The sequence below is a fragment of the Scyliorhinus torazame genome, chromosome 1, assembly GCF_047496885.1.
Source record: "Scyliorhinus torazame isolate Kashiwa2021f chromosome 1, sScyTor2.1, whole genome shotgun sequence".
NCBI lineage: Eukaryota > Metazoa > Chordata > Chondrichthyes > Carcharhiniformes > Scyliorhinidae > Scyliorhinus > Scyliorhinus torazame.
The window spans coordinates 4,748,995-4,775,956 of NC_092707.1; the positions used below are offsets into that span (position 1 = coordinate 4,748,995).

At 48.3% G+C, this 26,962-nt stretch overlaps 1 protein-coding gene across 6 annotated transcripts in view; it reads left to right on the forward strand.

Annotated features, from left to right (window-relative positions):
- Positions 1-26,962, forward strand: part of LOC140428264 (M-phase phosphoprotein 9) — a 266,696-nt gene that overhangs the window by 9,219 nt on the left and 230,515 nt on the right. For 3 of the 6 annotated variants that reach the window (XM_072514583.1, XM_072514671.1, XM_072514755.1), the window contains exons 2-5: positions 15,116-15,321; positions 22,038-22,170; positions 23,567-23,656; positions 24,592-25,193. In XM_072514583.1, the coding sequence (XP_072370684.1) occupies positions 15,188-15,321; positions 22,038-22,170; positions 23,567-23,656; positions 24,592-25,193 (959 nt within the window). In that variant the 5' untranslated portion in view covers positions 15,116-15,187. The remainder of the gene's footprint in view (positions 1-15,115; positions 15,322-22,037; positions 22,171-23,566; positions 23,657-24,591; positions 25,194-26,962) is intronic. The other 3 variants (XM_072514911.1, XM_072514834.1, XM_072514998.1) reach the window with 1 other exon arrangement.

A 26,962-nucleotide genomic window follows, 5' to 3' on the forward strand; every position in this document is an offset into this window, starting at 1 on the left:
GAGGGCCGAAGGGCCTGTTCCTGTGCTGTACATTTCTTTGTTCTTTGTTCTAACCCATCCGGTCCCGGGGCCTTCCCCGCCTGCATGCTCCCAATCCCCTTTACCACCTCCTCCACCTCAATCCGTGCTCCCAGTCCCGCCCTCTCAACAAAGAACAAAGAAATGTACAGCACAGGAACAGGCCCTTCGGCCCTCCAAGCCCGTGCCGACCATGCTGCCCGACTAAACTACAATCTTCTACACTTCCTGGGTCCGTATCCTTCTATTCCCATCCTATTCATATATTTGTCAAGATGCCCCTTAAATGTCCCTATCGTCCCTGCTTCCACTACCTCCTCCGGTAGCGAGTTCCAGGCACCCACTACCCTCTGCGTAAAAAACTTGCCTCGTACATCTACTCTAAACCTTGCCCCTCTCACCTTAAACCTATGCCCCCTAGTAATTGACCCCTCTACCCTGGGGAAAAGCCTCTGACTATCCACTCTGTCTATGCCCCTCATAATTTTGTATACCTCTATCAGGTCTCCCCTCAACCGCCTTCGTTCCAGTGAGAACAAACCGAGTTTATTCAACCGCTCCTCATTGCTAATGCCCTCCATACCAGGCAACATTCTGGTAAATCTCTTCTGCACCCTCTCTAAAGCCTCCACATCCTTCTGGTAGTGTGGCGACCAGAATTGAACACTATACTCCAAGTGTGGCCTAACTAAGGTTCTATACAGCTGCAACATGACTTGCCAATTCTTATACTCAATGCCCCGGCCAATGAAGGCAAGCATGCCGTATGCCTTCTTGACTACCTTCTCCACCTGTGTTGCCCCTTTCAATGACCTGTGCACCTGTACTCCTAGATCTCTTTGACTTTCAATACTCTTGAGGGTTCTACCATTCACTGTATATTCCCTACCTGCATTAGACCTTCCAAAATGCATTACCTCACATTTGTCCGGATTAAACTCCATCTGCCATCTCACTGCCCAAGTCTCCAGACAATCTAAATCCTGCTGTATCCTCCGACAGTCCTCATCGCTATCCGCAATTCCACCAACCTTTGTGTCGTCTGCAAACTTACTAATCAGACCAGTTACATTTTCCTCCAAATCATTTATATATACTACAAAGAGCAAAGGTCCCAGCACTGATCCCTGTGGAACACCACTGGTCACAGCCCTCCAATTAGAAAAGCATCCCTCCATTGCTACTCTCTGCCTTCTATGGCCTAGCCAGTTCTGTATCCACCTTGCCAGCTCACCCCTGATCCCGTGTGACTTCACCTTTTGTACTAGTCTACCATGAGGGACCTTGTCAAAGGCCTTACTGAAGTCCATATAGACAACATCTACTGCCCTACCTGCATCAATCATCTTAGTGACCTCCTCGAAAAACTCTATCAAGTTAGTGAGACACGACCTCCCCTTCACAAAACCGTGCTGCCTCTCACTAATACGTCCATTTGCTTCCAAATGGGAATAGATCCTGTCTCGAAGAATTCTCTCCAGTAATTTCCCTACCACTGAAGTAAGGCTCACCGGCCTGTAGTTCCCGGGATTATCCTTGCTACCCTTCTTAAACAGAGGAACAACATTGGCTATTCTCCAGTCCTCCGGGACATCCCCTGAAGACAGCGAGGATCCAAAGATTTCTGTCAAGGCCTCAGCAATTTCCTCTCCAGCCTCCTTCAGTATTCTGGGGTAGATCCCATCAGGCCCTGGGGACTTATCTACCTTAATATTTTTTAAGACACCCAACACCTCATCTTTTTGGATCACAATGCGACCCAGGCTATCTACACCCCCTTCTCCAGACTCAACATCTACCAATTCCTTCTCTTTGGTGAATACTGATGCAAAGTATTCATTTAGTACCTCGCCCATTTCCTCTGGCTCCACACATAGATTCCCTTGCCTATCCTTCAGTGGGCCAACCCTTTCCCTGGCTACCCTCTTGCTTTTTATGTACGTGTAAAAAGCCTTGGGATTTTCCTTAACCCTGTTTGCCAATGACTTTTCGTGACCCCTTCTAGCCCTCCTGACTCCTTGCTTAAGTTCCTTCCTACTTTCCTTATATTCCACGCAGGCTTCGTCTGTTCACAGCCTTTTAGCCCTGACAAATGCCTCCTTTTTCTTTTTGACGAGGCCGACAATATCACTCGTCATCGAAGGTTCCCGAAAATTGCCGTATTTATCTTTCTTCCTCACAGGAACATGCCGGTCCTGTATTCCTTTCAACTGCCACTTGAAAGCCTCCCACATGTCAGATGTTGTTTTGCCCTCAAACATCCGCCCCCAATCTATGTTCTTCAGTTCCCGCCTAATATTGTTATAATTAGCCTTCCCCCAATTTAGCACATTCATCCTCGGACCACTCTTATCCTTGTCCACCAGTACTTTAAAACTTACTGAATTGTGGTCACTGTTACCGAAATGCTCCCCTACTGAAACATCTACCACCTGGCTGGGCTCATTCCCCAATACCAGGTCCAGTACCGCCCCTTCCCTAGTTGGACTGTCTACATATTGTTTTAAGAAGCCCTCCTGGATGCTCCTTACAAACTCCGCCCCGTCTAAGCCCCTGGCACGAAGTGAGTCCCAGTCAATATTGGGGAAGTTGAAGTCTCCCATCACCACAACCCTGTTGTTTTTACTCTTTTCCAAAATCTGTCTACCTATCTGCTCCTCTATCTCCCGCTGGCTGTTGGGAGGCCTGTAGTAAACCCCCAACATTGTGACTGCACCCTTCTTATTCCTGATCTATACCCATATCGCCTCACTGCCCTCTGAGGTGTCCTCCCGCAGTACAGCTGTGATATTCTCCCGAACCAGTAGCGCAACTCCGCCACCCCTTTTACATCCCCCTCTATCCCGCCTGAAACATCTAAATCCTGGAACGTTTAGCTGCCAATCCTGCCCTTCCCTCAACCAGGTCTCTGTAATGGCAACAACATCATAGTTCCAAGTACTAATCCAAGCTCTAAGTTCATCTTCCTTACCCGTAATACTTCTTGCATTAAAACATATGCACTTCAGGCCACCAGACCCGCTGTGTTCAGCAACTTCTCCCTGTCTGCTCTGCCTAGGAGCCCCACTGTCCCTATTCCCTAGTTCACCCTCAATGCTCTCACCTTCTGACCTATTGCTCCCGTGCCCACCCCCCTGCCATGCTAGTTTAAACCCTCCCGTGTGACACTAGCAAACCTCGCGGCCAGGATATTTATGCCTCTCCAGTTTAGATGCAACCCGTCCTTACATGGGTCACACCTGCCCCGGAAGAGCTCCCAGTGGTCCAGATAACGGAAACCCTACCTCCTACACCAGCTGTTTAGCCACGTGTTTAGCTGCTCTATGTTCCTATTTCTAGCCTCACTGGCACGTGGCCCAGGGAGTAATCCCGAGATTACAACCCTAGAGGTCCTGTCTTTTAACTTTCTGCCTAGCTCCCTGAACTCCTGCTGCAGGACCTCATGCCCCTTCCTGCCTATGTCGTTAGTACCAATATGTACAACGACCTCTGCCTGTTTGCCCTCCCCCTACAGGATGCCCTCTACCCGTTCGGAGACATCCTGGACCCTGGCGCCAGGGAGGCAACATACCATCCTGGAGTCCCAAACATTACATTGCTGTAGTATTTCCCTCCTTGCCTCCTCAAACCAAAAAGGGAGAGCGAGAGGCTGTTACAAAGCTGATGTCAGTTGGTGAGGATGTGCTCTTCCTCTGGGAATTTGGCACATTTACCCTGAAAATAGGCCACGGAGCTAGCTAGAGATACCCTCAAACAAAGGAGCTGGCAGCGCGATGGTTGTGGGGCTGCTTGTGGACCCGGATTTTTGTGTAAAGACGGCAAAGGTGATTGATGACTACGTGGGGTTCAATAGGAATGGGGAGGTCTCACCGTCAGTGACCTGGAAGTGCTGAATGCGGTGGCAAGGGGCGAGATCATCTTGTTTAAGACTCAGGTGGACAGGGAGGCAAGAGAGCTGTGGCTGGTAGAGGAAATCTTGGAGGTGGATGGGAAGTATGCGGAGGATCCCACTCCGGAACCTCTGATGAGGAGAAGGGAATTGTAAGCATGGTTTGACCTTCTGTCCACAGGAAAAGCGGTTCGGCAGTTAAGGCGGACCAAGGGGGTAGTATATGAATATGGGGAGAAGGCCAGTTGCTTGCTGGCATTCTAGCACTGCCAGCAGGCGGCTGCATGAGAGATTGTTTGCGTCCAGGATAGGGCAGGGCGGCTGGTGGTAGTGCCGGAACAGGTGAACAAGGCATTTGAGGAGTTTTAGAAAAGGTCTTGTAGGCCAGAGCCCCTGGGGGAAGTCAGATATGAGGGATTTTCTTGGGGGGGGGGGGGGGGGTGCGGGTGCGGGTGGAGTGTCTTAGAGGAGGAGGGGGCATGCTTGGAAGAGCCAATGGGGATTGAGGAGGTTTGGACAGCGGAAAGATGCAAACGGGCAAGGCACCGTGGTCGGATAAATCCCTGGTGGAGTTTTATAAAAGGTTTTTGGATAGGCTGACACTGCTGTTGGTCGAGATGTTTGCGGGCACTGCAGCTAATGGGGGCGTTTCCGGAGACGATGGGTCAGGCGTCCATTTCGCTGTTATTAAAAAAAGGATGATGACCTGGTGGAATGTGGGTGGTATAGGCCAATATCTGTGCTAAGCATGGATGGCAAGATTCTTGTCGCGTACATTGGAAGAGTGCCACCTGCAGACGATTGGGGAAGATCTGATGGTGTTTATTTTTTTATTTTTTAAAAAATAATTTTTATTAAGGTTTTCATAAAATATCAATAACAAAATGAAAAAGGAACTCAACAGGGTTAAATACAAAACACGGTCTAGAAAAGCAACCCTCCCTCCCCCTGTACATAAATAATAAATTAACATTAACACCCCGACTTAACACAACTGGTATATACACCCCCCTGAAACAGAAATAAAGTAAAGTAACAACCCTGCTGCTGCTGCCATTGACCAATGTCTACCGTTCTGCCAGGAAGTCTAAGAACGGTTGCCACCGCCTAAGGAACCCTTGTACCGACCCTTTCAAGACAAATTTCACCTTCTCCAATTTAATGAACCCCGCCATATCGTTGATCCAGGATTCCACGCTTGGGGGCCTCTCATCCTTCCACTGAAGAAGAATCCTTCGCCGGACTAACAGGGACGCAAAGGCCAGAATACCGGCCTCTTTCGCCTCCTGCACTCCCGGCTCCTCTGCCACCCCAAATATTGTGAGCCCCCAGCCCGGTTTGACCCTGGATCCTACCACCCTCGACACCGTCCTCGCTACACCCTTCCAAAATTCCTCCAGCGCTGGGCATGCCCAGAACATATGGGTGTGATTTGCTGGGCTCCCTGAACACCTAACACACCTGTCCTCACCCCCAAAAAACCGGCTCATCCTTGTCCCGGTCATGTGTGCCTTGTGCAGCACCTTAAACTGTATGAGGCTGAGCCTCGCGCACGATGAGGAAGAGTTCACCCTCCCTAGGGCATCTGCCCACGTCCCTTCCTCCATTTCCTCTCCCCACTCCTCCTGCCACTTACCTTTCACCTCCACTATCGAGGCCACCTCCTCCTCCTGCATCACCTGGTAAGTTTCCGAGATCTTCCCCCCCCCCCCCCGAGAGCACCCTGTCCTGTACTGTGTGTGGCAGTAGCCTCGGGAATTCCACCACCTGCCGTCTGGCAAATGCCCTTACCTGTAAGTACCTGAAGGTGTTCCCCGGGGGGAGCCCGTACTTCTCCTCCAGCTCACCCAGGCTCGCGAACTCCCCGTCCACAAACAGGTCCCCCAACGTTCGTATCCCTGCCCTGTGCCACCCCGAAAACCCTCCACCTGTTCTCTCTGGGGCGAACCGGTGGTTCCCCCATATTGGGGTCCACGCCGAGGCCCCAACTTCCCCCCTATGCCGCCTCCACTGCCCCCAGATTTTGAGGGCAGCCGCCACCACCGGGCTCTTGGTATACCTCCTTGGAGGGAGCGGCGTCCAGACTCATACCCACACAAGACGCCATCTCCAGCCTCTTCCATCAGCCCCCTCGCCCTCCATCACCCACTTGCGCACCATCGTCGTATTGGCGGCCCAGTAGTACCCACAGAGGTTGGGCAGCGCCAGTCCCCCCCTATCTCTACTCCACTCCAGGAACACCCTTCTCATCCTCGGAGTCCCTCGCGCCCACACAAACCCCACTATACTCCTGTTAATCCGCCTAAAAAAAGCCTTTGGGATAAACACGGGGAGGCACTGGAACAGGAACAAAAACCTTGAGAGCACCGTCATTTTGATTGACTGCACTCTACCCGCCAAGGACATTGGCAATGTGCCCCACCTCTTGAACTCCTCCTCCAATTGCTCCACCAGCCTTGTAAAATTAAGCCTATGCAGGGCCCCCCGGCTCCTGGCAGCCTGGACCACCAAATACCTGAAGCTCCTCTCCGCCCTTTTTAGTGGGAGCTCGCCAATCCACTCTCCTGGTCCCCTTGGAGAACCACAAACAGCTCGCTCTTCCCCATGTTGAGCTTGTACCCCGAAAAGTCCCCGAATTCCCTAAGAATTCTCATTACCTCCGGCATTCCTCCCACCGGGTCCGCCACATATATAGCAGCAGGTTGTCCGCATAGGGCGACACCCTATGCTCCTCCCCACCCCGCACCAACCCCCTCCAGTTCCTTGACTCCCTCAGTGCCGTAGCCAGGGATTCAATCGCCAGTGAGAAGAGCAGGGGGGACAGGGGACACCCCTGCCACGTCCCTCGGTGCAACCAAAAGTACTCTGACCTTTTTGTGTCCACACTCGCCATCGGGACCTCGTACAACAGCCTAACCCACCTGACAAATCCGAACCTCTTCAGCACCTCCCACAGGTACCCCCACTCTACCCTATCGAAGGCTTTCTCAGCGTCCATCGCCACCACTATCTCCTCCTCCCTCTCCCTCACCGGCATCATGATAACGTTCAAAACCGTCCGCGCATTCGCGTTCAACTGCCTCCCCTTCACGAACCCCGTCTGGTCTTCGTGGATGATCTGCGGCACACAATCCTCAATCCTCGTGGCTAAGACCATCGTCAGCACCTTGGCATCTACATTTAGAAACGAAATCGGTCTGCAAGACCCACACTGCAGGGGATCCTTGCCCCGCTTCAGAATCAAGGAAATCAGTGCCTGGGACATTCTCCCCCCCCCCCGCCTCATTGAAGTCCTGACTAGCAACGGGCCCAACAGGTCCATATATTCTTTATAGAATTTGACCGGCAAACTGTCCGGCCCCGGCGCCTTCCGCGCCTGCATGCTTCCTATCCCTTTGGTCAGCTCCTCCAGCCCAATCGGGGCCACCAGTCCCTCTTCCACCTTTGGAAACTTCAATTGGTCCAAGCGGCCCATCCCTCCCTCCCATGGGGCTCGGATCGGTACAATTCCTCGTAAAAGTCCCTGAAGACCCCATTGATGCCATCCGCACTCCGCACCACACTCCCTCCCCTGACCTTAACTCCCCCGATCTCCCTAGCCGCTTCCGAAACTGATACGCCAGCATCCGGCTTGCCTTTTCCCCATACTCGTAAATCGCCCCCATGGCCTTCCTCCACTGCACCTCCGCCTTCCTGGTGGTCACCAGGTCGAATTCGGCCTGGAGGCTGCGCCTCTTCCTCAACAATCCTTCCTCGGGCACCCCCACATACCTCCTGTCTACCCTCACCATCTCCCCCACCAGACTCTCCCTCTCCCCCCGCTTCCTCCGCTCCTTGTGGGCCCTAATGGAGATCAGCTCTCTCCTCACCACCGCCTTCAGTGCCTCGCATACTATCCCCATTCGGACCTCCCCGTTGTCATTGGTCTCCAAGTATCTCTCTATACTTCCTCGGACCCGCTCGCTCACCTCCTCATCCGCCAACAGCCCCACCTCCAAGTGCCACAACGGGCGCTGGTCCCTCTCCTCCCCCATCTCCAAGTCCACCCAATGCGGGGCGTGGTCCGAAATGGCTATTGCCGAATACTCAGTATCCTCTACTCTCGCTATCAGCGCTCTGCTGAAAATGAAAAAGTCGATTCGGGAATAAGCCTTATGGACATGTGAGAAGAATGAAAATTCCCTAGCCTCCGGCCTTGCAAATCTCCAAGGGTCCACCCCTCCCATCTGGTCCATAAATCCCCTCAGCACTCTAGCCGCTGCCGGCTTCCTACCCGTCCTAGACCTGGAGCGATCCAGTGCCGGATCCAGCACCGTGTTAAAGTCTCCCCCAATTTCAGGCCCCCCACTTCCAAGTCTGGGATCCGACCCAACATACGCCGCATAAAACCCGCATCGTCCCAATTCGGAGCATACACATTGACCAGCACCACCCTCTCTCCCTGTAACTTACCACTTACCATTACGTACCTACTGCCATTATCTGCCACAATGCTCGACGCCTCGAATGACACCTTCTTTCCCACCAAGATCACTACCCCTCAATTTTTGGCATCCAGCCCTGAGTGAAACACCTGACCTACCCACCCTTTCCTCAATCTTACCTGGTCTGCCACCTTCAGGTGTGTCTCCTGGAGCATAACCACATCCGCCTTCAGACCCTTCAGGTGCGCGAACATGTGGGCCCGCTTAACCGGCCCATTCAGTCCCCTTACATTCCAGGTTATCAGCCGGATCAGGGGGCTACCCTCCCCCCTCCCCCGCCGACTAGCCATAACCCCTCCTCGGCCAGCCACACGCCCGCACCCCACACCCGGCCCGTTCCCCACGGCGGCATACCCCCGTCTCAACCCCCCCACTTGCTCCAGATCCCCCTTGATCGTAGCAGCAGCAACTCGATTCTCTCCCCCCCCCTTAGCTGATTTGCTCCCCCCATTGCACTTCCGCAAGTCAGCTGACCCCGGCTACTCCCGCCTCTCCTTCGACTCCCCCATTGTGTGACACACCCTCCTCTCCCGTTCCCCATCCATAGGCTCTCCCCCTCCCCCTTCCATTCTAAGCGCGGGAAACAACCCTCGCTTCCTGGCCCCGGCCCCGCCCCCTCCAGTCTTCAGCACGGGGAAAAACCCGCGCTTTCCACCTACCCGGCCCCGCCACCTCTGACGCAGCTCCTTTTACAGGCCCAGTCCCTTCACCCCCGACTCGGGCCTCCCCCTCCTCCGCGAGGTCCCATCTCACCGCCGGCCACCACCCCTGTTCCGTTTACCTATCCCCCTCCAAGAGCCCCACCCCGACCAACCCAACCAAAACAGTGCCCAACCCGCCCCAACCACCCTCACCGACCCGAAAGAGAAAAACACAGAGAAAAAGAAACCAGGAGCAAAGCAAAGGCTCCCCCCCCCCCTCCAAAAAAAAAACATATCAACCGCAGTCCCCAAACGCCCACCCCGACCCTCAATCTATGTCCAACGTCTCGGCCTGAGCAAAGGCCCACGCCTCCTCCAGAGACTCAAAATAATGGTGCCGGTCCTTGTAGCTGACCCACAGTTGCGCCGGCTGCAACATGCCAAACTTCACCCCCTTCCTGTGCAGCACTGCCTTTGCTCGATTGTACCCAGCTCTCCTCTTCTCCACCTCCGCACTCCAGTCCTGGTATATTCAAACCTCTGCGTTCTCCCACCTGCTGCTCCTCTCCTTGGCCCACCTGAATATAACACACCCGATCAACGAACCGATGGAACCTCACCAGCACCGCCCGCGGAGGCTCATTAGCCTTGGGCCTCCTCGCCTGCACTCTATGGGCACCTTCCAGCCCCAGGGGCCCCTCGAAGGACCCCGCTCCCATCAGCGAGTTCAACATGGTGACCACATAGGCCCCCACGTCCGGCCCCTCCGGGAGGCCCAGAATCCGCAGATTCTTCCGCCTCGACCGATTCTCCATCTCCTCGAACCGCTCCATTTCTTGTGGAGCGCCTCCTGTGCCTCAACCTTTACTGCCAGGCCTCGTTGTCGGAGATCTTTTGTCGAGCCTCGCGGATCGCCACCCCCTGAGCCGTTTGTGTCTCCAGCAGCTTATCAATAGAAGCCTTCATCGGCTCTAGCAGGTCTGCTTTAATCTCTGAAGCAGCGCTGGATACCCTCCTGCTGCTCCTCTGTCCACTGCATCCACGCTGCCTGGTCTCCGCCCGCTGCCATTTTGTTGTTCTTCTCTCGCACCTTCTTCGGGTCCACCACCACCTTTTTAGTTGCCCCGCTCCTAGTAGAAGCCATATATTATCGGAGAACTGTTATAATCTCCTTCCCACACCGGGAAACGTCGAAAAAGTGCCGTTGGGGGTCCTGAAAAGAGCCCAAAAATCCGTTTTTGCGGGAGCCGCTGAATGTGCGACTTAGCTCCGCATAGCCGCAACCGGAAGTCTCTGATGGTGTTTATAAAGGGTAGGCAGTTATCTTTGAACGTGCGTCGTTTATTAAATGTGATGCTCTCTCCAAAAGGGAGGGAGCTGGAGATGGTGGTAGCGCTGGACGCAGAGAAAGCATTTGACCATGGAGAGTGGAAATATTTGTTTGTGGTATAGGAGAGGTTTGAGATTGGGTTTAAGTTTCTGGCATGAGCCAAATTGCTACATAAAGAACCAAAAGTGAGTGTGCACATGAATTCGAGGTACTTTTGGTTACACAGGGGAATGGGACGGTGGAGTCCGGTGGTGGTGGCCACGTTGAAGAAATGGATGGAAATGAAGGACTTATTTCTAGAAGGGCGGTTTGGAGGAGTTGAAGGGGCGGTTTGAGATTCTGCGTGGGGGGGAGGACTTTAGGTATATGTAGATGCGGGATTTCGTGAAGAAAAGTTTCCTGATTTTTCCGGTGGCGCCTTCCTTGTCGTTGGATGGGGTGCTGTCGGTGAAGGTGCTGGAGGGGAGTGTTGTCTCGGCAATCTATGGGAGGATTTTGGAGGAGGATATGGCGTCGTTGGTTAATGCCAAGTGGGAGGAGGAGCTGGGGATGGCGCTGGAGGAGGGGTTGTGGTGGGAGGTGCTGCAGAGGTTGAATGCCTCAACCTCGTGTGCGAGGCTGGGGTTGATACAGCTAAAAGTGGTACATAAAGCGCACACGACAAAGTCGAAATGAGCTGGTTATTTGAGGGGGTGGAGGACATTTGTGAATGGTGTGGGCGGGGTCCGGCAAATCTTGTAGTTGTTCTGGTCCTGCCCGAAGTTGGAAAAATTCAGGAGGTCATTTTTCAGCACAATGTCGGTCACCCTGCATGTGGATTTGGAGCCCAGTGCCCTGGGGCCATATTTGGGGTGTTGGTCTTGCTGGCGCTGCAGGCGGGAGCGGGGGCAGATGTGTTAGCCTTTGCCTCGCTGATTGCTCACAGGTGGGTCCTGTTGGGGTAGAAGTCAGTCTCTCCGCCCTGTCCCTCAGTATGGCTGGGGGACCTGATGGAGTTCCTGTACTTGCGAAAGGTTTTCATTTTGAGGGTGGCAAGTGAGGGGTTCCACAAGAGATGGGGTCTGTTTATATTACACTTTAAAGAGCTGGTTACCGTCAGCTGCTGAGAGGTGAGGATGTGGGGCATTTACTCTGAGTACTGGGATGTTGAAAGATGGGGGTGTTTTTTGTTGTACTTTTGTTGTGTTGTATATTTAAAATGTGAAAAGTCAAATAAAAATATATAAAAACAGATGCCCTCAAACCATCCAAGAGGCGGTAAAACCAGCAGAAGCTGGGGAGGTGGACACGTGGAGCGAGGTTGAGCCGGATCGGCGCCACGGCTCCATTGATGTAGACATTGGCGTGTACGACACTTCGCTTCCTGAGTCGATGAGCAGCTCCTTAGTTTTGCTGACATTGAGTATCGACCCTGGGGGTGCTTACAGATGAGTTCCAGCTCCCGACTAGGAACAAACTTGGATATAACCAAAACATCCTCCGCAAGGAAACAACGACATTCCCCCAGATAACGAGAAGCACACTAATGGACGCGCTACTGCCTGTGATTGAACTAGGGAAGGGAAACTGTGTGGACATGTACAGATGACTGCTAGAAGAGGTACACTGACCCCTGGGTGAGACGAGAAGGAAGTGTGAGGAAGAACCTAGGCAGGGAGATAATGGGGGAGGACTCTGGATCGAAGCACTTCACCGGGCAAACTTCACCTCCACGTGTACAGGGCTGAGCTTAACACAGCTGTAGGGTGCACCTAACCAGGAAGAGAATGAGCGGGTTCTTACCGGGTGGAAGAAAAGTGTGAATGGTGCCAGGGAGGCCCGGCCAACCGCACCCATATGTTCTGGGCTTGTCCAAGGCTTGACGGGTACTGGACATCCTTCTTCGAAGCCATGCCCAGGGTTGAGGGGTGGAGCTGTGCCCACTAGTGGCGGTCTTCGGGGTATCAGAACAGCCAAAGCTCTTCATGGGGAGAGGGGCAGACACCCTGGCTTTTGCCGCCCTCATCGCCCACCGGAGACTCGTACTCGGCTGGCAATCGGCATCACCAGCCAAAGTTGCAGACAGGCTGTCCTACCAGGCTAGAGAAAATATGCCATTCGAGGATCGAGGAAGGCTTCCACGAAACGTGGAGGCTGTTCACCACTTGTTCCACCCAACCTGCACATCTTTGGGTTGTGGGGGTGAAACCCACGAAGACACGGAGAATGTGCAAACTCCACACAGACAGTGACCTGGGGCCAGGATCAAAACCGATCCTCAGCGCCGCAGGCAGCAGTGCTAACCACTGCGCCGCCGTGCCACCCTCCCAATTCCTATAGCATCAGTATCTGCTCATGTTTTGATCTTGTTTTGTTGTGTATAGTATGTTATGAAATGTTAAAACATAATAAAAAATATTTAAAAGCAAAATGACCTCTGGATCCTCAACAACCGGCGGAGCCAGGGTTAGCAGTGAAGACGGCGGAGCTGGGACGTCTGAATCAATGGCCAATTATGGCTGCAGTATCTGGCATGTAGCTTTTGAGGTAGTCCACGTGGCGATTAGACCCGCAGCCCTGCGCCCATATGTGGAGGAAACCGGACTCGTTTATGCCAACACGACACCTGGGATTCAAGCGCCTCCGTTGCCAGACATGTCCCACACCTCCTGGGGCAAAATCACGCAGTGGCCTACGGCAACCTGTGTCCGCCTTGATTCCGCCCTGAGCATGGCGGACTTTTCCACCAATATCCTGGAAGATGTGACTCGACTGGTGCAGAGGCGGCGATCAACATCTCAGCTGGCACGATGCCCGTCGTGGCATGCGGGGTTGTCTGGCAGCAGAATAAGCAGCTGGCTGAGCGGGTCTCCCAGGAACCCGATGTCTGCTTTTTCATTCAGAAAAATGTTTGCACCGCCTGCTCGGCCAACCCATTCATAGCTGGGTGGTATGGGGCCGTCCTCGCATGATGGATCCTGTTGGCGGGCACAAATTCCACACTCATAAACACCATACTATTGTCTGATGTTAGCACCTCCGGGTATCTCAAGTGAGCTGAAAATGTGCTAGAATTTCTGACAAAGGATCACCTGGACTTGAAACGTTAGCTTTTTTCTCTCCTTACAGATGTTGCCAGACCTGCTGAGATTTCGAGCATTTTCTCTTTTGGTTCCAAATGCAGCAAGACTGGACAATGTCCAGGCTTGGGCTGACAAGTGGCAAGTTACTTTCGCGCCACACAAGTGCCAGGCAATGCCCATCTCCTACAAGAGAGGATCTAACCATCACCCCTTGACATTCAATGGCATTACCATCGCTGAATCCCCCACAATCAACATCTTGGGGGTAATCATTGAATAGAAACTGAACTGGACTAGCCACATACTGTGGCTACCAGGGCAGGTCAAAAGCTAGGAATCCTAAGGCGAGTAACTCAACTCCTGATCCCCCAGAGCCTGTCCACCATCTACAAGGCACAAGTCAGGAGTGTAATGGAATTCTCTCCACTTGCCTGGATGAGTGCAGCTCCAACAACACTCCAGAAGCTGGATTGCCCACTTGATCTCCCTCCTTCCACAAACATTTAACCTTCCACCACCGACGAACAGTGGCAGCCGTGTGTAGCATCTGCAAGATGCACTGCAGTAACTCACCAAGTTTCCTTCGACAGCACCTTCCAAACTTATGACCACTATCATCTAGAAGAACGAGAGCAGCAGATACCTGGGAACCTCCCCTCCAAGTCACTCACCGCCCTGACTTGGAAATATATGGCCGTTTCTTCACTGTCGCTGGGGCAAAATCCTGGAACTACCTCCTTAACAGCACAGCGGGTGTATCTATAGCTCCGATATTGCAGAAAAATTAACAACTCGCCACCACCTTCCGAAGGGCAACTAGGGGTGGGCAATAAATGCTGGCCTGACCACACCCGTAAATTAATTTTAAAAAAAACATCTGGTGTTCCTGACACACGACGCGGCGCTGGGCCACCAAATGTAGCTGCAAGGTAACATTTTCATCTTGGTCATGTCTAGGAGTCCATTGTGGAGGTCCATCAGGAGCAGGCCTGTGTCCACGTTCGGGGACTACCACGCGGGTCCCCCAAAGGAGCATGCCATATTCAATGCTAAGCTCCTACATCTTTGGGGCGTAGGCCTTCAGGTCTTGCAGTAAAGCCCTGTGCTGAGCCCCATATTGCACCGTTGGCAGACGCAGTTTAGCTGAGGGTCAGTCTGTGACCACCCGTGGATGTGGATGCCGTGACTGGGAATGAATCCATAAAATGGAGGGCAGTAATGACCTCGCCCACCGCCAGCAGTTAGTAGTAGGGCTTAATGTTCCGGGGAGGTCATGGGAAACCGTATGGTTGTGATCCCGGGACCTCCATTGGGGTTATAACAGCCACGAAGGATCAGGGTATCTTTCCAAGCTTGATGCATTTTGCCTCCCTTCCTCATTGATATAGAGCAAAGGTCTATTTTTTACTGACTTTAAACCTCACTGAGGCAAAAAAAAGTTTGTGAATTAATTTCCTCTTTACATTGAACCCTGTTGCCAGGAATGTGAATTATCTGCCTTGCAAATTCTTGCCTCATTTTGACCATCCATTGCCATCCAACTTGGGAAAAGCATTTGCACACCGTGTCTGCTCCCTACTAAAACTTTTGAGGTCCATTGTAATAGCAGGAACTGAGAGCACCAACAAAACAAAGTACAGCAATTGTGGCATTGGGTCACTGTCCAACTTAATGTCTATGTTCCTTTTCAGCAGATGGCCTTCGAGTTTGAAACAGACAAACGTTCCAGTCGATGACGATATCCGTTAAGCTTCAGGGGGACCATGGAGGACTCCGATTCTGAGTCCTTGCGAACTGTTAAAGAAATGACCAACAATTCGCCAAAAACTGCAATTCATCAAGGTCTTGGTTATAATTCTGTGGCACAGCACATAGATATTGCACCGCCTGCAAATAGGTATGAGAAAGACTCAATTAACTTGCATGGATTTAACTTTTAATTTGTACAGAATCACAGAATTATTACGGCACAGAAGGAGGCCATTTGGCCCATCATGTCTATACCATCTCTCCAAACGAATATCATGACTTAGTGCTACATCTCTGCCATTTCTCCTGTACCTCTGCATATTGTATCTATTCAAGTAATCTCCTTTTAGCTGTCCTCTCTCTAAGGAGAACTGTCCCAACCTCTCCAATCCATCCTCCGAACTGTCATTTCTCACAACTGGAACCATTATTGTAAACCTCTTCTGCACTCTCTCCAATGCATTCACATCCTTCTTATAGTGTGGCTCCCAGAACTGTACGCAGTATTCCAGCTGAGGTCTAAGCAGTGTCTTGTATACGTTCAGCATAACCTCCTTGCTCTTGAACTCTATGCCCCTATTAATAAAGAATACTATATGCTTTATTAACGATTCTCTCCACCTTTCCTACCACCTTCAATGATCTATGCACATTTACACCCAGGTCTCTCTGTTCCTGCATCCCCTTAAAAATGTTACCCCTTTGTTTTATATTGGCTCTCCATGTTCTTCCTACCAAATTACATCACCTCACTCTTCTCTGCATTGAGATTAATCTGCCCACACCACACTATGTCCTTTTGAAGTTCTACGCTGTCCTCTTCACAGTTTACAAGACTTCCAAGTTTTGTGTCACCTGCAAACTTTGAAATGATCCTCTGCACTCCAAGATCTAGATCATTAATATATATTGGGAAAAACAAGGATTCCAATATTGATTCCTGGGGAATACCAACACAAACCTTCCACCAGCCTGAAAAATATCCAATGACCATTACTCTCTGCTTCCTATTATTCAGCAAGTTTTGTAGCCACGTTGCTTTTATTCCATGAGCTATAATTTTGTTCACAAGTCTGTTGTGTGGCTCTGCATCGAATACCTTCTGAAAGTCCATGTTCACCACATCAACAGCATTACCCTCATTGGTCCTTTCTGTTATCTCCTCAAAGAACTCCAGCAGGTTTATTAAACATATATTTCCCCGTTAGAAATCCAGGCTGGCATTTCCTAGTCAACCCACATTTTCCCATATGATTATAATTCTATCCTGAATAATTGTTTCTAGAAGCTTGCCCACCACTGATGTTAAATGACTAGTGTGTAATTGCGGGCGCTATCCTTAGAGTTTTTTTAAAACAAGGCCATAATATTTGCAATTCTCCAGTCCTCTGGCACTTCCCCTGAGTCTCGAGGAGACGGGAAGATTATGGTCAGCGCCCTTGCCAATTTTCATCCTCACTTCCTTCAATAGCTTTGGATGCATCTCCTGGTCAACTTTCAGCACTGACAGTCCATTCAACATTTCCTCCTTATCAATGTTGAACCTTTTAATAACAGAATTATTTTGTCTGTCACCTATCATCTACCTCCTTGGTAAAAATGGATGCAAAGTATTCATTTAATACCTCAGCCATGCCCCCAGCCTCCACATGTAAATTCTCTTTTAGGTTTCTAAATGGCCCTACTCCTCCTTGTACTATACATTTATATATGTTGATAGAAGACCTTGGGATTCCCCTTTATTTTGGTTGTCAGCCTTTTCACAATCCCGCTTTGCTTCTCTAATGTGCATTTTCACCTTCCCTCTGAATTCTTGTTTCACAACTGTATTTCCTACCTGACACATGTCCTAAGCACGTTTTTTGCCCGTTGCCTTAATTTCTTTCTTCCTTTTCACCCATGAAATTCTGGATTTGCTTGCCCTACCTTTCCCTTTTAAGGGAATATATCTTGACTGTTCTGGACCATTTTTGTTTTGAATGTAGCCCATTGTTCAGCTATAATTTTTCATGCCAACCTTTCATTTCAGTCTAACCAGCCCTGCTCTGATCTTGCCCCATTAAACTTGGCTGTCCCCCAGTTAATTATTTTTACTCTGGATGGCCTATTTTCCTTTTCTGTTATAATTCTGATCCTCAAAATACAATGGTCACTGTCTCCTAAATATTGATCTTTGATCTTTGTGGATGAGCATTTCAATCTTCTCGTGCCGTTTGTGCCCTTTGCTTGTAGAAGTGTTTCCTAACTTTACTCCAGAAAGTTCCTGTCCCTTGTCCTAGATTCCCCAACAAGTAGAACAAGTTCCTCTCGACCTACCTGTTGAGTTCTCCTTAATCTCTTTTTAAAGTTTGATCAAATGACTTCTTAATCTCTAGATTCTAGCCATGATGTGGAGATGCTGGCGTTGGACTGGGGTGAGCACAGTACGAAGTCTTACAACACCAGGTTAAAGTCCAACAGGTTTGTTTCGATGTCACTAGCTTTCGGAGCGCTGCTCCTTCCTCAGGTGAATGAAGAGGTCTGTTCCAGAAACACATATATAGACAAATTCAAAGATGCCTAACAATGCTTAGAATGCAAGCATTAGCAGGTGATTAAATCTTTACAGATCCAGAGATGGGGTAACCCCAGGTTAAAGAGGTGTGAATTGTACCAAGCCAGGACAGTTGGTAGGATTTCGCAGGCCAGATGGTGCGGGGATGAATGTAATGCGACATGAATCCCAGGTCCCGGTTGAGGCCGCACTCATGTGTGCGGAACTTGGCTATAAGTTTCTGCTCGGCTATTCTGCGTTGTCGCGGGTCCTGAAGGCCGCCTTGGAGAACGCTTACCCGGAGATCATAGGCTGAATGCCCTTGACTGCTGAAGTGTTCCCCGACTGGAAGGGAACATTCCTGCCTGGTGATTGTTGCGCGATGTCCGTTCATTCGTTGTCGCAGCATCTGCATTGTCTCGCCAATGTACCACGCTTCGGGACATCCTTTCCTGCAGCGTATGAGGTAGACAACGTTGGCCGAGTCGCACGAGTATGTACCGCGTACCTGGTGGGTGGTGTTCTCACGTGTAATAGTGGTATCCATGTCGATGATCTGGCACGTCTTGCAGAGATTGCCATGACAGGGTTGTGTGGTGTCGCGGTCGCTGTTCTGAAGACTGGGTAGTTTGCTGCAAACAATGGTTCGTTTGAGGTTGCGCGGTTGTTTGAAGGCAAGTAGTGGGGGTGTGGGGATGACCTTGGCAAGATGTTCATCGTCATCAATGACGTGTTGAAGGCTGTGAAGAAGATGACGTAGTTTCTCCGCTCCGGGGAAGTACTGGACGACGACAACGCAGAATCGCCGAGCAGAAACTTATAGCCAAGTTCCGCACACATGAGTGTGGCCTCAATCGGGACCTGGGATTCATGTCACATTACATTCATCCCCCACCATCTGGCCTGCGAAATCCTACCAACTGTCCTGGCTTGGTACAATTCACACCTCTTTAACCTGGGGTTACCCCATCTCTGGATCTGTAAAGATTTAATCACCTGCTAATGCTCGCATTCCAAGCATTGTTTGGCATCTTTGAATTTGTCTATATATGTGTTTCTGGAACAGACCTCTTCATTCACCTGAGGAAGGAGCAGCGCTCCGAAAGCTAGTGACATCGAAACAAACCTGTTGGACTTTAACCTGGTGTTGTAAGACTTCGTACTGTTCTAGATTCTAGAGAATACAAGTCTAGTTTGTGTAATTGCTCCTCATAATTTAACCGGTGGAATCCTGGTATTAATCTGCCAAATGTACACTACACTCCCTCCAAGACGGGTATATCTTTCCTCAAATGTGGTGCCCATAACTGCTCATAGAACTTAAGGTATGGTTATATCCAGGGCTTTGTTGCGCTGTATAATGACTTCTAGCCCTATGTATTTCTATGTTTTTACATTTTATGTTGGGGTATGGGTGCCTAGTATTTAAATAACTATTAATAATGCGGCATCATAAGTTGAAATTATTGTAAAAACACAACTTTATAAACTGGTGAATGAACCTATGAAGAAAACCCATTAACTTTCTTGATTTTGAGTATTGTGAGCATTTTTGGACCCTGTGTCTAAGGAAAGATGTGCTGGCCTTGGAAATGGCCCAGAGGAGGTTCACAAGAATGATTCTTGGAATGAAGGGCATGTCATTTGAGGACTCTGGGTCTCTACTCGTTGGAGTTTAGAAGGACGAGTGGACGTTGAGAGGATGTTTCCACTTGTAGGGAAAAACTAGAACCCGAGGGCACAGCCTCAGACTGAAGGGACGATCCTTTAAAACAGAAATAAGGAGGAATTTCTTCAGCCAGAGGGTGGTGAATCTGTGGAACTCTTTGCAGCAGAAGGCTGTGGAGGCCAAATCACTGAGTGTCTTTAAGATAGGTTCTTGATTAATAACATATCAGCCATAATTGAATGACGGAGCAGACACAATGTGCTGAATGGCCTAATTCTGCTCCTATGTCTTATAGTCATATGGACCACATGCAAATCTATTCCCACACTCCATTAAGACTCTTTTCAATGTTGTCCATACCTCAAGAACAAATAGCTTAACTATAAACTGTCAGTTTTATTAAGTTTGGAATAGTTAAGAGTTTCACAAGATTCTGTATGTAGATAAATTTATTTGTTGCTGCCTGCATTTGAAACCCAGCCATTTTTCTCTTTCATGCTGTGATCTGTTTAATTCTATTAAATCACAATATGCTCCTTTTCATATATCCATGTGAAAAGTTCTTAATCCTTATAATTGCATTCTGTTGAAATTAATTTGACCTTTGTCTTAAAGAGAGAGTTCCTGGTGAATTATTTCTTTACGAAGTCTTACAACACCAGGTTAAAGTCCAACAGGTTTGTTTCGATGTCACTAGCTTTCGGAGCGCTGCTCCTTCCTCAGGTGAATTATTTCTTTCTCACAGATTGATTCATTCACAACCACTCCAGCTTCCCAATCCTAGATTCCCAATAATTCTATTTTTAAACCTTCATTGAACATAGGACAAGGGGAGGCTGGTACGGGAATTGAACCAGCGCTGCTGGCATTGTTCTGCATTACAAGCCAGCTGTTTAGCCCACTGTGTTATGATGGTAGGTAGGCAATAACACAGATTTAAAGAATTAATTCTATATTTGCGATAAAATACACTTCCTTAGGGGACAGTGGCCCAACTGTGACTAATGAGAAGTTAAAGATGGTATTAGATTAAAAGAAAAGCATCTTATAATGTTGCCAAATAGGGTAATAAGTTTGAGAATTGGAACATTTTAAAAATTCATCAAAAGCTGACCAAAATATTGACCAGATAAAATCAGGCATCAGAGTAGCTAGTTAGATAATAAAATTTGTAAAAGCTTTTATTGGCTTTTAGCTGTAGCGCCTGTTTTCTGCTACTAGATGTAACAAGTCGCCTGGCAAAGGGAAACAGCCCAATTTGGATTTGTTAATTGTCACGTGTACTGAGGTACATTAGGGTTAGGGTTTTCTGCGAGCAGCTCAAACAGATCATTTAGTACATGAAAATAAAATAAAATGAAAATACATAAAAGGGCAACACAAGGCCCACAATGTAAATACGTAGACACCGGCATCGGGTGAAGCATTCAGGAGTGTAGTATTAACCAGGTCAGTCCATAAGAGGGTCGTTTAGGAGTCTGGTAACCGTGGGAAAGAAGCTGTTTTTGAATTTGTTTGTGCGTGTTCTCAGACTTTTGTATCTCTTGCCCGATGGGAAAAGTTGGAAGAGTGAGCAAGCTGGGAGGGAGGGGTCTTTGATTATGCTGCCCGCTTTCCTCTGGCAGGGGGAGGTGTACATAGAGTCAGTGGATAGGAGGCAGGTTCGTGTGATGGACTGGGCTGTGTTCACGACTCTCTGAAGTTTCTTGTGGTCTTGGGCCGAGCAGTTGCCATACCATGGCGTCTGTTGTGGACCGGTTGAGGTGGTATTCAAATTGCTGTGGATCTTGATGTTCTGGGAGTATGGAGTTGATGCTTTTCATTACTAACCTCTCGAAGCACTTCATTATGACTGAAGTCAGGGCCACTGGACGGTAGTCATTGAGGCACGTTGCCTGGTTCTTCTTTGGCACCGGTATGATGGTGGTCTTTTGAAGCAGGTGGGGACCTTGGAGCGGAGTAGGGACAGGTTAAAGATGTCCGGGAACACATCTGCAGATGGTCCGCGCAGGCTCTGAGTGCACGACCAGGGATCCCGTGTGCAGTTATTCATAGTCATTGAAACTCTTGAGTTGTTGTTTAATACATTCAGGCACATATTCATTAATCAGTGAATTCTTCTCTTTCAGTAAGGGAAGGTGCTGAATGGTTAATACCCTGAATAAAATAGCAGAATTTATTATGAGTGTTAGGCATTCATATGCGAACAGTGCTGATTAAGTGTTCTCTATGATTGCAAAGTGATTGTTCATGTTCAGCTGAAATAATTAATCTGGGTAACCTTTTAAAGAAATTATTAAATTAATACAAAGGATAAATAATTGAAATGTTATTGAAGTAACCAGATGTGTTTAGAAAAATTGTGGATTTGTGGCTGGTGAAAGAATGGTGCACTTAACTATTGAAGATTCTTTGTTGTTGCCTACTGGGAATGTTATGGGTATTTCCAGTTTTAACTTTTTAATTATTTTACGGGCTGTGTACATCACTGGCTAGGGCAGCATTTATTGCCCAGCCCGAATTGCCTTTGAGAAGGTGGTGGTGACCTGTTTTTTCGAACCGATTCAATCCATTCTGAATATCTTAACCCTGCTCAGTGAGTAAACTTTAATTGTTTTCTTGCATCTAATCCGTATGACTTCAGCCTCCTCTCCCCAATCAGGTACCCCTTTCATGAAAATTTGAGGAAAAATTTACCATTGATTAATCCAAGTGCGCTTGAAACCTTGGGCACTCTAATGCAAGAGATTCAAAATACCAGTGGGACAGATCCTGAGATTCTGAAGAGCTGTGAGGTTAGTTGTCTGGTTCCATTTCAGAAATTAAGTTATACTATTGTTTAAAATGCAATGTTAATATGAATTAATGCAAAGCTGTTTGGGTTGGTCAACTTGGACCAGCCAGGTTGCAGGCTTGATTCTTGATCTGTGTTGAATTAGCTGATCTCAAGAAGTAGCCTTGCCATATAATTTTTCTCACTATTTGACATCATCTGCACATTCTCCAGGTGACTTCTAGTTTAAAAAAAAAATCTCTAATATAACACTTTTGAAATTAAAATAACGGCCAATTGTCTTCTTGAAGTAAGAAAACCATTGCATAGTTTGTTTAGAAAGAAAGGAAAACTTGGATTCCTTTATGACTTTTATGCCTTTGTGATATCGCAAAGTGATTCACAGCTGATAAATTACTTTTGAATTGTAGTCATTATTATGTAGGTGAATGTGGCAGCCACACAGCAAGGTGTGACTGTTTATGTGGAGTTTGCACATTCTCCCAGTTTCTGTGTGGGTTTCCTCCCACAGTCAAAGATTAAAAAAAAAAACATTTTTTTTCCAATTAAGGGACAATTTAGTGTGGCCACTCCACCTACCCTGCACATCTTTGGGTTGTGGGGGTGATTCCCATGCAGACACTGGGAGAATGTAGCAACTCCACATGGACAGTCGGCTGGGATCGAACCCGGGTCCTCGGTGCCGTGAGGTGGCAGTGCTAACCACTGCACCACCATGCCGCCATTTTACAATCCAAAGATGGGCCGGTCAGGTCAGGTGGATTGGTCATGCCAAATTTCCCCTGAGGGTGGGGTTACAGGAAAAGGGTGGCGGATTGGGCCTGGGTAGGGTGGTCTTTCAAAGGGTCGGTGCAGTCTCGATGGGCCAAATGGCCATCTGCTGGACTGTAGGGATTCTATGATGGTGAAGATCCCACAAATAGCAACTGAGCTGTAGGATCAATTGAAACATTTTTATGGTATTGGTTAAAGGATGAATGTTGGACAAGAAATTAGTCAACTTTCCTTGCACTTTGAAAATGTGCCTTGAAATTTTATTTACGTCTATCGAACAGGGATTTGGGGGGGGGTTGTGGGGGTTTAATGTTTCATCCAAATGTCAATACCACTGACACTGTCACAGTCACTCAGTAAACTGAAATTGTTACCCACAGTACATTCCAAAATCCAGGCGTATTACTTGAACTCATAATCATCTAACTCCCAAGGTGAGAATGTTGCCATTTAACTAAGATGACATGAGCATTGCCAACTGTCCAGTACCTATCCTAATGAACATCATTGGTAGAATTGCGAGTTAGAGAAATCTGAGAGGGAAAATTTATTGGTGAATGAAAATTATGATATATTCTTATCATTGATTAGATAATATATTGCATATTTCTTTCTGTTGTTAGGCAAGATGGCTGCAGCTCTTTAAACTAGTGGAAAAGCAATACCAGGACCAAATCTTGTCTCAGCAGGATCAATATCAATGTCAAATCCAAGTGAGTAAATCATACTAATTAATATTGTTACTTTCATAAGCAAAGAATTGTTTTAAAATTCTATTTCTGGTGAATATATTGAGCTCATTAAGGTGAAAACTACCAGTAGTGGCTAATATTGGCTCTTCCACATTGGAAGTCCATTCTTTACATCAAGCACTTTTAGCTCATTTGAGCATTCCCCCTTGGACCAGTTACATTTTCATTTTCTCATTCTTGCCATACCTTGTGGTTTTTCTGATTGTGATTAATAATTTGGTGTAGATTATAGGCAGTTTTGTGGTGAGTTGGTGCGCTCTTAAAAGCATTTAAGGCTGTCAAAGTAATTTACATAAAAAACTTATGGTATTTATTAGGTCTTGTGGCATGGTAGTCATAACATTTCTCCATGTTCCTACATCTGCCAAGTGTAGAGCAGTTTACTTCCCAAAAATCAGAATTTGCACATCCCAGAGATGGTGAAAATGCTCACACCCGAATGACAACAAATTATCTAATAATAATAGATTGTGTGGAACCTGGTGCCCTGGTGCAATAGGGTGTTCTACTGAGGTAGAAGTACAGATGTGTTAGGGCAAGATAATTAGGGAGGGAGGGTTAGAGAACAACAACTTTAAAAAAAATGGTTTGTGATAAATATAAATGTAATTTTAATGTGCTGACTTTCCTGATGTGTACAAATTATTTTAGAACTGTTCTCCTCTCCTCCCCCCCCCCCCCCCCCCCCCCCCCCCCCCCGAAAACTGAGAATCAGTTTTTCAGTAGAGCCAGTTCCACGTCCCTCTGTGCTGAAATAGAATTTGTGCACTTACTTGCGAGTTGCTTGGCATAATGGGTAAGGGAAAACTGAATTCTGCAAATACTATGATCTATAGCATTATGATATTATCAATGTAGGAACCACCTCATCGTATTTTTTCATCTTTTATTTCCAGCTTATCCAAGATGAAATTAAAGCCCTAATTCAGTTACAAAATGATATTGGTCTCACACACTGTACATCCAGATTACCATCCTTTTCAGAACTCGCAAGTGACTCAATTGCATCTGGTTTTCACAATGGGCATCGCTTGGAGGAACAAGAATGCAAAATAGAATCTAATGTTCAGTCTGACTGCAGTGAAACAGAGGATCAGGTAATGGCTACCAGTGAATGTAATCGTGAACAGAACGATCTTCAGGACAACACGCTACTGACCAGTGGATATGGAACATTTTTAGCATCTGTGCAATCCAGTTTTCATGGTCTTGTCACTGCAAATAAAACCAGATTGAATGTTGCAAACAATGCACAGAATATGAAGGAAAATGTTTCAATCCCACTAAAGCATAATCTATCCAGTTTTCCTCACCTGAAAGAAAATGGACAAGCATCATTCATTTTTACCACTGGTGATGAACACTCTGTTGCACTTCAATTTCCAAGCAAACCAATTCAAGACATGAGGACTAATCAGGAAACAAGTAGCAATAAATCTAATTTGGAAATTAAAGCCCTGACTGATAGTCTGGTTGGAAAGCAAAATAAGGCTGATGGGTAAGTACCAAAGCTTTGGATGAAATGTTTTAAAATTAATATTTGCCTCTCAGTATAACTTTCACTTTATCTAATTAGAAATTGATGATGGATCTGTCTTTTGGAAGACAGCAGTAACAAAATGGAGAGTTTATTTATTTTTAACCAAGTTAAAATTAGTCTCCACTAACAACTAAAGAAAATCTTTTGAGGCTTCGTTCCCAGTATGGAACTTGGCGGCATTAGGCAAAGGTTGAATGGCTGTCTCACTCGTGGAGTTCTACATCGCATAGGATGGTTATGGCACAGAAAGAGGCCACTCAACCCATTGGGTGCACACTGGCTCTTTGCAACACTATTGGGCTAGTTCCACTCTCAAATCCTTTCCCTGACACCCTCAAATTTCTTGTTTTAAAAAAATAGTTTATTCAAGGCATTTTCACATGTACGCAAAATATCAGAAGACCAACACACCAACTCGATAAACAGCCACAACCCTCCTGTCCCCGACACCACCATCCCCATTTTTAAAAAATGCATTTTATTACAAACATGTATCAAAACAGTTTACAGCGAATAGACACCCAGGTAAACATACTTCCCACCGGACTTGGACCGGTCGAGTCCCAAGTCGTCGAGGGTGTAGGCAGTGGCGAGAGAGCTGAGGGGGTTCATGGAGCGCTTGAGGGGTGTTGGACCCATGGAGGTTTGGGAGGCTGAGGACAAAGGAATTTTCATACTTCTCTCATGTGAATCGGGCATACTCCCGGATTGACTTTTTTGTTATGGACAAGGCACTGCTTGCGGGGGTGGCCGAATCGGGAATATTCGGTTTCCATCCACGCTGCATTGGGTGGCTCAGGGAAAGGCCCAACGGCCGCAGTGTAGGCTAGACGTAGGGTTGCTGGCAGAGGAGAATGTGTATGAGCGGGTGCGGGCTGTCATTTGGGGCTACGTGGAGTTGAATGATATGGGGGAGGTCACTGCCGCCAAGTTGTGGGAGACACACAAGGCTGTAGTTAGAGGGGAGTTTATATCGGTCCCGACACACCGGGAGAAGGCGGAGCAGGGGGAGAGGGCAAAGCTGGAGGATGGGATTTTGAGGATGGACAAGAGGTATTCGGAAGCCCCGGCGGCAGGGTTGTTGAAGGAGAGGCAGAGTCTCCAGATGGAGTTTGAGCTAGTCTGGGGAAAGCGATAGGACAGTTGCGGAGGGTCAGAGGGACAGTGCATGTGTATGTGGAAAAGGTGATCTGGATGTTGGCCCATCAGTTAAGGAAACAGGCGTCCACGAGGGAGATTGATTGAGTGAGGGATGATAGGGTAATGTGGATCTAGAGGGTAATAGGGATCTATAACCATATTGAAATCACCCTCCATAATCAACCAATGCGAGTCCAGGTCTGGAATCTTCCCCCCAAGAGCGCCCACACTGCTCCCTGCCTCAAATGCAACCCTCTTATTGACCAAAACTGCCACCTCCTTGTCCTCATATCCAGTCCCGAATGAAATGCTTGCCCCACCCATCCCTTTGTCAGCTTCGACTGATTCCCCAACTTCAGGTGTGTCTCCAGAAAAAATGCCACGGCCACCTTGAAACTCCTCAGATGTGTGAACACACGCGACCGTTTAACCGGCCCATTCAACCCCCTCACGTTCCACTCTACTAGCCTGGTCGGGGTTTCCCTGCCTCCCTCCCCTGCCGATCAGCCATACCCTTTCTTGAGCCAGCCCCCAACCCGTGTCACATGCCCCTCCAGGCGCACCCTCAGATGTGCACCGCCATCGAT